General features: G+C 37.0%; 2 protein-coding genes across 2 annotated transcripts; one reads left to right on the top strand and one right to left on the bottom strand.

The window, feature by feature from the left end:
* Window positions 1-383: 383 nt before the first annotated feature.
* LOC114368295 lies at window positions 384-3578 on the bottom strand. Its single transcript, XM_028325611.1, has one exon. The coding sequence runs from the start codon at window positions 3576-3578 to the stop codon at window positions 384-386; it is 3195 nt and encodes a 1064-aa protein (XP_028181412.1).
* A 3942-nt stretch (window positions 3579-7520) lies between these two features.
* On the top strand, window positions 7521-8514 carry LOC114425554 (kinesin-like protein KIN-12G). The gene is made up of 4 exons (XM_028392498.1): window positions 7521-7733; window positions 8109-8178; window positions 8268-8312; window positions 8422-8514. The coding sequence occupies exons 1-4, from the start codon at window positions 7534-7536 to the stop codon at window positions 8497-8499; spliced, it is 393 nt and encodes a 130-aa protein (XP_028248299.1). The 5' UTR covers window positions 7521-7533; the 3' UTR covers window positions 8500-8514.
* Window positions 8515-8922: the final 408 nt, after the last annotated feature.

The following is an 8922-nucleotide window of genomic DNA, read 5'->3' as shown; positions in this document are numbered from 1 at the left end:
ACCTTTTCTCGCGCCACTACGCCTAGGTAGCTGTGGAACTTTTCACGCATCGGTCCCGATGCTCTCCCAGTAGCGGGATCCACATAAACTGCCGGTCTAGGCTGATCCACGGTTCTTAATGTCAATGTTCTCAGCCGTGTCGTTGTTCTACTCCTCTTGGAAGTCGCCTCTGATTGACCATCGGACTGCGGGGGAGACGTCGGATCTGTGGCCATGATCCTGTAAAAAAATACACAATTAATATTAATCTTCAGATTTACAAATTAACCACAGCAAAGGCGTACTAGTAAAATAATCATTATATTTACACATTAAACAAAGCAAAGGCGTACTAGTAAAATAATCATTATATTTACACATTAAACAAAGCATTACTTTCGCACTCAGCCTGTAGGAATGTTTTCCCATAGACCTTCATCATGATCTACACGATTTGCATGTCCATCATCCACTTCATCAGCTTCATTCATTGAAGGCAATTGTTTTGAAAAACCAGACATTTGACCAATGTCAAGGGTTGACTCATCGTTATGGTAATTCATTCCACTTGGTCTTCCTTGCAGAACCACACACAAACTTGAATTACATGGATCTTGTACATAGAAAACTTGTCTGGCTTGTGCTGCCATAATGAAAGGTTCCTCCATATATGCCACCTTACTAAGGTCTATCAAAGTAAATCCCAATGGATCTTGAAACACACCCGTTGTCCCGTTGACCCACTGACACTTAAAAACAGGCACTCTAAATGCTGTATAATCAAGCTCCCAAATTTCTTGAATGACACCAAAGTAAGACATGGATGCTCGAATGGGGTTGTTGTCCGATGTACTGCAAAAGTGATCCGAATCAGCATCAACACAGACCCCACTGTTTTGTACTGAACTTTTATCATCTTGGGACTTTGTGTAGAATGAATAATTGTTAATGTCATACCCCTTCCATGTAGGGACATTCAGATTTGGGCCAATGGCTAACAATGCCAGTCTTCTGGAAACAGTTTTATCAGCAAGTATTGTTTGTCTAAACCAATTTATGAAAGTTTTGTTGTGCTCTTGCAATACCCTCATCATGTTCATTTTGGGGTGACTATCTCTAACATGTTTTTTGTGAGCCTCAATGTATGGAAACACCTCTGTTGTGTTGTTTAATATATACAAATGTGCTTGTGACACGTCATGTCTAGTCATTGTCACAACATTGTATCCACGAGTACCCTTTTCGGCTTTTGGCTGGTCATGCCGGGATGCAGGAACACCAACAGGTTTCAATGAGTCAATGTACTGTGAGGCAAACTCAATGCATTCTTCAGCAACGTATCTTTCCACTATTGAGGCCTCTGGTCGATGTCGATTCTTCGTATAACCCTTTAAGACCTTCATGTACCGCTCAACTGGATACATCCATCTAAAATACACAGGACCACAAGACCTTATTTCCCTTACCAGATGAACAACTAAGTGTACCATAATGTCAAAAAATGAAGGAGGGAAAAACATCTCCATTTGACAAAGGACAATGGCAACCTCATCTTCCAAAGCATCCAAATGTTTAGGGTCAATGACCTTCGCACATATAGCATTAAAAATGAAACACAAGCGACTGATTGCAACACGGACCTTCTCAGGCAATGTTCCGCGGATTGCAACAGGCAAAAGTTGTTGCATTAACACATGACAATCATGCGATTTCAAGCCAACCAACTTAAGCTCATTCACAGACACAAGACTCTTGATGTTTGAAGAGTAGCCTTGTGGGACTTTCATATTACGCAAGCATTCACAAAAACTTCTTTTTTCAGCTGTTGACATTGTATAACAGGCTGGGGGAAGATATGTCCTGGTACCTTTTGAGATAGGATGCAAAACCTGACGTATACCCATGTCAACCAAGTCTTGACGACACTTGAAACCATCCTTTGTCTTGCCTTTCATGTTTAGGAGGGTCCCAATTAAAGAATCACAAACATTTTTCTCGACATGCATCACATCTATACAATGCCTAACATGATGATCGGACCAGTACAGAAGATCAAAGAAAATAGACTTCTTTTTCCACATGTTTGAAGTGGATGATGGTTTTTTTTGGGACTTGTCGAAAATATTTTCGACATCCTTGACCCGCTGATATACTTCATCACTAGCTAATGGAATTGGCACGGTTTCATGTTCTTGAGCTCCATCGAATGCCTTCTTCAATCGTCGATACGGATGAAACTGTTTGAGAAATCTTCGATGCCTAGTATAGACAGTCTTCTTTCCATGTTTAAGTTGGCGGAAACTTGTATTTTGCTCACATATAGGACATGCGTGATGTCCTTTGACACTATATCCACTTAAATTTCCGTAGGCTGGAAAGTCATTTATGGTACAAAAAACCATTGCACGCAACTTGAAAGCATGCTGCAAATTTGCGTCCCATACATCAACCCCTTCATCCCACAATTTCCGCAAATCGTCAATTAAAGGTCTTAGATATACGTCGATATCATTACCTGGTTGTCTTGGACCAGCTATCATCATACTCAGCATAACATACTTTCGCTTCATGCACAACCACGGAGGGAGATTATAAATGAACAGCAAAACGGGCCACGAGCTATGGTTAGTAGTTAAGGTTCCAAATGGGTTCATTCCGTCTGTTGCAAGACCAAGCCTTAAATTTCTAGGCTCGGCCCCAAAGTCAGGATATAGACGATCAATTGCCTTCCATTGCGGGCTATCTGCAGGATGTCGCATCAATCCATCTGATTTTCTGGTATTTGCATGCCACATAAGGTTTTTTGCATCTTCCCCATTAGCAAACAACCGCTTAAACCTTCGTATTATTGGGAGATACCAACACACCTTTGCTGGACGACGGTTGGCGGCAGATACTAGAACAGTAGAATCTCCGTTGCTCGTTTTGTACCTTGAAACCCCGCACACAGGGCAGTCATGTAGTTCAGCAAATTCATCTCTGTACAAAATGCAGTCATTACAACATGCATGAATTTTTTCATACTGCATCCCAACTGGACATAAAATCTTCTTTGCTTCGTAGTGATTCTTTGGCAACACGTTATCAGCAGGAAGAATTGTTTTCAACAACATCAGCAAATCACTAAAACTCTTGTCACTCCACCCAAATCGGGCCTTCAAGTTAACTAGAGCTAACACAGCAGACAACTTTGTGAAAGATGTGCAGTCGGAATACAAAGGCATTTTTGAATCAACTTCTATGTTGTCATACAATGCTGCATGTGCCTCTTCAAACCCCTCTTGCCCAAGATCGCGAATCATTTCTTCTATAGGATTTCCACTGGTTGTAGTAACATCGTCAGGCTGTGACATGTCAGCTGTATCGAGGGATTCCCCATGCCATATCCACTTTGTGTAGCTATGAATTATTCCCTCACAAATAAGATGAGTTCTTATGTCATCAATTGTTTGCCGCCTCCCATTTCCACACTTCACACATGGACAAAAAAATTTCCCCCACATAGGTTCCGCTTTACTTTGAGCAAACTGCAAAAACTCTTCAACACCATTCTCGTACTCTTCAGTTATACGTGATGCGTTCATCCAACTTCGATCCATGTTACGCCTTCTATGTAAAATGTTAGTGGCTTAGGGATTACTTGACATGCATCACAAGCATAGAGCACCAATTGCAGTAGAAAACACAGCAGCACTGCACCGTTTGTACAAAACGCTGCATTACAAAACACAATAGCAAGTGCAGTTAGTTGGACCAACAATGCTAACAAGTCAAATGGTGCATGGCTGTTTCAAGGGATTTGGCATTTTTCAACAAAAACTGCAGAAACGACAGCATCAAAATTGAATGACGAAAGTGGTGCAATTCAAATTCAGCTTCATTTTTCAAACATTTATAAAATATCAAATCAGCTGAAATTGGGAAAAATAGTCTGTGTCAAACACAATTTTCGTAGTTACCAAATTTATTGGGGAATTAGAATCTATTTATAGAAAGGTTTGAAGGGTGATGTGATTGTGGTCCTAGCTGATGTAGTGTATAGGGTTTATAGACTGATGCAGATTGCTTCGCAATCATCGTAGACTTCGAAGTTATAAAGCCTGCGTTACTGCAATTTATAATGTAATTTTCACTTACGTTGGGGTGATTTGGCTTTCCACAAATGTACTGAGTACATAACGTAAGATGTATCAAACTCACCCGACCGTAGCTATTTCCCTATGGATATTGAATTTTTCTATTAATTAATTTATGCTGTATAGTATGGGATGAGTTACTAATCAGATAGAAAATTATGGAGGCAATTGTTGTATTTACAAGTGAGATACCACTTCGTAGGATGAGGGACTGCTAGCTTAGCTCCAATTAGCTGGATTTGCAGGATGTGGAAAGCTCTGTTTGTTTAACCGAGTCCTGTTTAGAAGATCGTACTTACAGTTTTCCTTGTCCAACAGAGCTGCAATTGGAGTAATTAAACTTGAGACATACCACTTCTTCAATAGTTATTCAACTTGAATGCTCTTCTCCCCCATTAAGTTTGTGCAGATTTCTGTCCATTAAAAGCAGCCTCCTTTAAGGAGAATTTTCATCTTAGTAACAAGAAATGAAAAGTCCCATTCGTAATGACATTTGGAAACTATTACTTTTGTATTTGGAGATTAAGATTATATTTTTCATGTTATCTTCTTCAGACATTTCTAATAGAATGCAATTCCCATACAATTTTCGTAGTCTATAATTGCCTCTAGGTTTCTAATTGGGTTAGGTAGAAGTTTTTATGAAGTCTTACATGCAGCCTTAGGGTGTTTTTTCCTCTAAAGTCTTACATGTAGGGTTTGTTAGCACTCTTGACACTATTATTGAAAATTTTTGTTGGCTGTTGGGGCAATCCATTACATCTGTTCGAATCATTGTTTGAGGGCAATTATCGTGGCAGAGGTTCCAGAGGTTCTTGGAATGGAGCAAATGATTCTAAACATGAGTATTACAGTCTTGTTTTCAACTTTAAAGAAGCAGTTTTTCGCATAGAAAAATAGATAGAGATACGTCGATTAGATAGCTGTCGAACTTGCAATGGTTCAGGGGCTAAACCAGGGACTACACCATCCGTATGTAGCAGTTGTGGAGGTCAAGACCGGGTTGTCTCATCAACGAGAACTCCATTAGCCATCTTCCAGCGGTCAATGACATGCTCTGCATGCAAGGGGACTGGAGAAATTTGAACAGCTTGCAATACATGTTATGGGGATGGTCGGGTAAGGAAATAAAAAGGCGGAGATGAAGAGATTTATTGTAGCCTACTTCAGTACACCTAGTACTGAATTTTATACATAATATATTTGATTTTTCCCGGGGAAAAAAAACAACAAAGGAAGGGTAAATGCTGAGACCTCTTCCAAGAGGTGCAGCATACATGTACTTAAGTTATGGGCTGTAGCTGGTCCACAATACCATCCTCTAATTTCATCTTTTGAACCACAATTGTGTTTAAACTATACTTGTACCTATAGTACCTGTGGTACTCTGGTAATTGTATGACATAATAAACATCATACTAGACAGCTCAAAAGAACAATTACACCGCATGAATATCAAGGCATTAAACGCATACATGTTTTCAGGCATCATACATGTTTCTCATTTGTGGAATTTAAAAAACATATTTTAAACTATTACTACAAACAATAAACACACCTGCAAATAATTAAAAGAGTTCTTTGGTGATTATTTGGTGCCTGATAAATAATAAGACTTTCGTCAATCAACTGCATATATGACAAACATTTGTGTAATATGTAGAAAATAATTTGCGGCAATCAACTTCATATTATAAAGAATTAAATTGCAAGTGGCTCACTAATGTTTGCTTCTATAATTTCTTCTCAATTGTAAGGTTCTTCCCCAGTTTTAATAACCTTGAATTCAGCACATGGTTGACTTCAAATTTCAGAGGTCTATTTTTGCATGTCTCATATCAGGCCTTGCTGTATATGTATAATTTTTTTTAACAATAAACCTATCCACCACATTTAATGATATGATAAATTGGGAAATACGTAGGGGCACACATGGTTTTCGTAAAAGGAAGGACCCCATGATGGCATACTTACTTGAAAAGGAATATGTGTTTGTCTACTTGACAAATATAGATACACTGATAGACCCGCTGAGATATGTTCTAAAGTTTGACTAATGACTTGAATATATGAAAGGACTAATAAAGAATAAACTGAACCAATACCAAAAAAACTGCAAATATAAACTGTAACTACTAAAAACTAGTCAGACAGGTTTTGATTTTTGTAAATAAAAAGAATTTACTCAGACAACGCCATTTTACAATACTATTTCAAGCGGCTAAATAACACTGTTGTAAATAATGTCATGTGTGAACTTAATTTTGAACGTAATTATAATGGTACAAACTTGTGAATGGAATGTCTATTACTGATAGTGTGTAATGTTATTATATAATTTGAGTATAAGTGAATATCACTTTACTAGTTCAACTACTATTTGTGTAACTTTTTTAATTTTTTAGCATATAATGTAATATAAATTACTTAATTTATATCTATAAATTTCATAATAGTGGTTATTCCACTATCTACTATCCTACTATACCAGTTATGGGGTCAAATGCTCTGCATCAGTATTGAGGGTGGTTTTTCATGCCATCATCAATTTACAAGAATATTAATTGATTTAATTGGAGTCTTTGTACATAATTACCTAATACTTAATTTCTTGTTAGAAAAGTACATTGGCCAAGAGTTTACTTTTACTTTTCACCTACTGTTTATAGGGAAGTGGAAAAGCTTCCTACAACTTGTATTTCTGCCTTGATATCTACTAAATTACTAAATTGGCTGGTTTGTACTGTAACTTTTTTTTGGGGTTTCAGAAAGAAGTATCCCGTTTGCGTGGTCTAGTTGGTGGAGGAGAAATTCAGGATAATGACATTTCAGTTGTCAGCTTCCCAGGTTCTCCTGGATCCTTCAAGTGGGAGGGTGTGCAAGGATCATTCAGTCCATTAACCTTTGTTAAAAGGATATCTCAGGTTGATATTTTTTGTGTCCAAGAAATCATTCAGTCTCCCATAACCTTGTTTACTGATAAGCATCTTTCTCTTTTTGCAGAAAAAAGACTATGACATTGCCCTTGTTGGGGCCTTTAGAAGGGAAAATGACAAAGAGATGGAATTACAGGCACTAAGAGATGAAATTCAAGCGTCCATGAAGCTGGTATCTTTGAAAAGCCATATATTTCTTATTGTTTTGTCATCAGTTTTGAATGATTGATTAATGAGGGAGAGAATAAACAAGTTTTGACCTATAAGTAGCAATTTATAATTATATATGAGAAACACCTATCAATTTAGTCTGTTGTCATAGAGCTCCATTCTAGTATTTTCAATGTTTTAATTTATAATCACTCTTTTTTGTTGATTTATCAATAATGATAATTCTTGATGTTTTTGTGATGAATTAAATGATTGAAAATATGGGATGATTTTAGGTGAGACAAAGAGAAGATGAGATACAAAGTTTGAAGATGAGACTACGTTTTCGAGAAGCTAGAATAAAAAGATTAGAAACAGTTGCTTCTGAGAAGATCTCAGCTGAGACACACTTGCTAAAAGAAAAAGAGGAGCACTTGAAGGAAATTGAGGTCTTGCGGGCCCAGGTGGATCGGAATAATGAAGCAACTAGATTTGCTATGGAAAATTTGCAGCTAAAAGAAGAAATTAGAAGGCATGTTTTATTGATACAGCTAAAATACTTTTTTGTTGCTTTTTTTTTATATTCATGTGCATGCAAAAGTAACTCACTTTGATTTCATGATTAAAGTAAAGGTTGGGAAGTGGCATAGTTACTCTATGACCAAAAATCAATCTTCCAGTATGAACAATATATACATTGCCTATTATATCCACAAATATGAAAATATGTAAATCAGTTGAGGCAAGAACACAGCCTTATGGTATTGTCAAACTCAAAAGAAACTAGTCAACCAACCAGTCCAAGTTCTCCAACAAATTAGTGCTAGCTAGATTACCAGTGACTTTTCTGTGATATACATGTTTTCCATAATGTCATGTTGCTAATGCTTATGTATCTTCAGAACAGGTTAAAGTCATTTTGTATGGAAGGTGAACGAGAACGGATGAGTGAACAAATCATGGTATTGGAAAACAAGGTATGAATGGATGCTTTTGTACTTTGTAAAATTTTCAGTCAATCCCTCTCATGTTGATTTTTATTTTTTCCTTTCACTTGTATGTGTAGTTGTTGGAAGCACTAGATTGGAAATTTATGCATGAAACAGATCTGGTAAGGGTTCAGGTTTTCACTTTTTTTAGTGTAATAATTTTTTCTTGTGTCTAGAATAAAAGGCACTACAAACTCCTATCTTGACCTCTTTGTCTTTTGCGAATGTTAGAAAACAAATTCTGATTTGATGATCGAAGATGTACATAATGATGGTAATCTCATCTCCAAACAGGTAAGAATGATATAGTATTTCCTGCATCCATATTCATGTTTGAAGCAGTGAATGTCACAATAGCTTACTTCAACATAGATGTAAGCTAGAACCTAGAATCTGATTTTCATTGTGCCCATTTATCAGGTTTTCAGATTAGCAGTCACTTTTCAGTGACCCACTGTATAAATTTCATGAGTCTTTATCTAAGTTTCTGAAATCAACATAATTTACCAGTTTGGTGTTGTCATCAAATCTTGCTAAATTAAGCTTTCCAGTATAAATATTGGTGGACATATATTGAATCTCATGAAAATGGAAAAACAGGCCCATCTCAATTAGTGTGTTTTAAATCTAACATGAATAATACTGGCGCTCAACTAGTAGTAGGTAGTGGTAGACATGGAATGCAGTTTAGACTATACATTTTGTTTCTTCATGTTCTTCATTTACCACTTT

The sequence above is a fragment of the Glycine soja genome, chromosome 9, assembly GCF_004193775.1.
Source record: "Glycine soja cultivar W05 chromosome 9, ASM419377v2, whole genome shotgun sequence".
In the NCBI taxonomy this organism is placed as follows: domain Eukaryota; kingdom Viridiplantae; phylum Streptophyta; class Magnoliopsida; order Fabales; family Fabaceae; genus Glycine; species Glycine soja.
The sequence above is the reverse complement of the archived record's forward strand: the minus strand, read 5'-3'. Positions and strand labels throughout refer to the sequence as shown.

Bases quoted from the DNA above. Each gene is read 5' to 3' on its own strand.
- LOC114368295 (XM_028325611.1), bottom strand. From the start codon at position 3,578: ATGGATCGAAGTTGGATGAACGCATCACGTATAACTGAAGAGTACGAG.
- LOC114425554 (XM_028392498.1), top strand. From the start codon at position 7,534: ATGAGACTACGTTTTCGAGAAGCTAGAATAAAAAGATTAGAAACAGTT. The intron at 8,179-8,267 runs GTATGAATGGAT...TTGTATGTGTAG, and splicing joins TCATGGTATTGGAAAACAAG to TTGTTGGAAGCACTAGATTG. The intron at 8,313-8,421 runs GTAAGGGTTCAG...TGCGAATGTTAG, and splicing joins TTATGCATGAAACAGATCTG to AAAACAAATTCTGATTTGAT.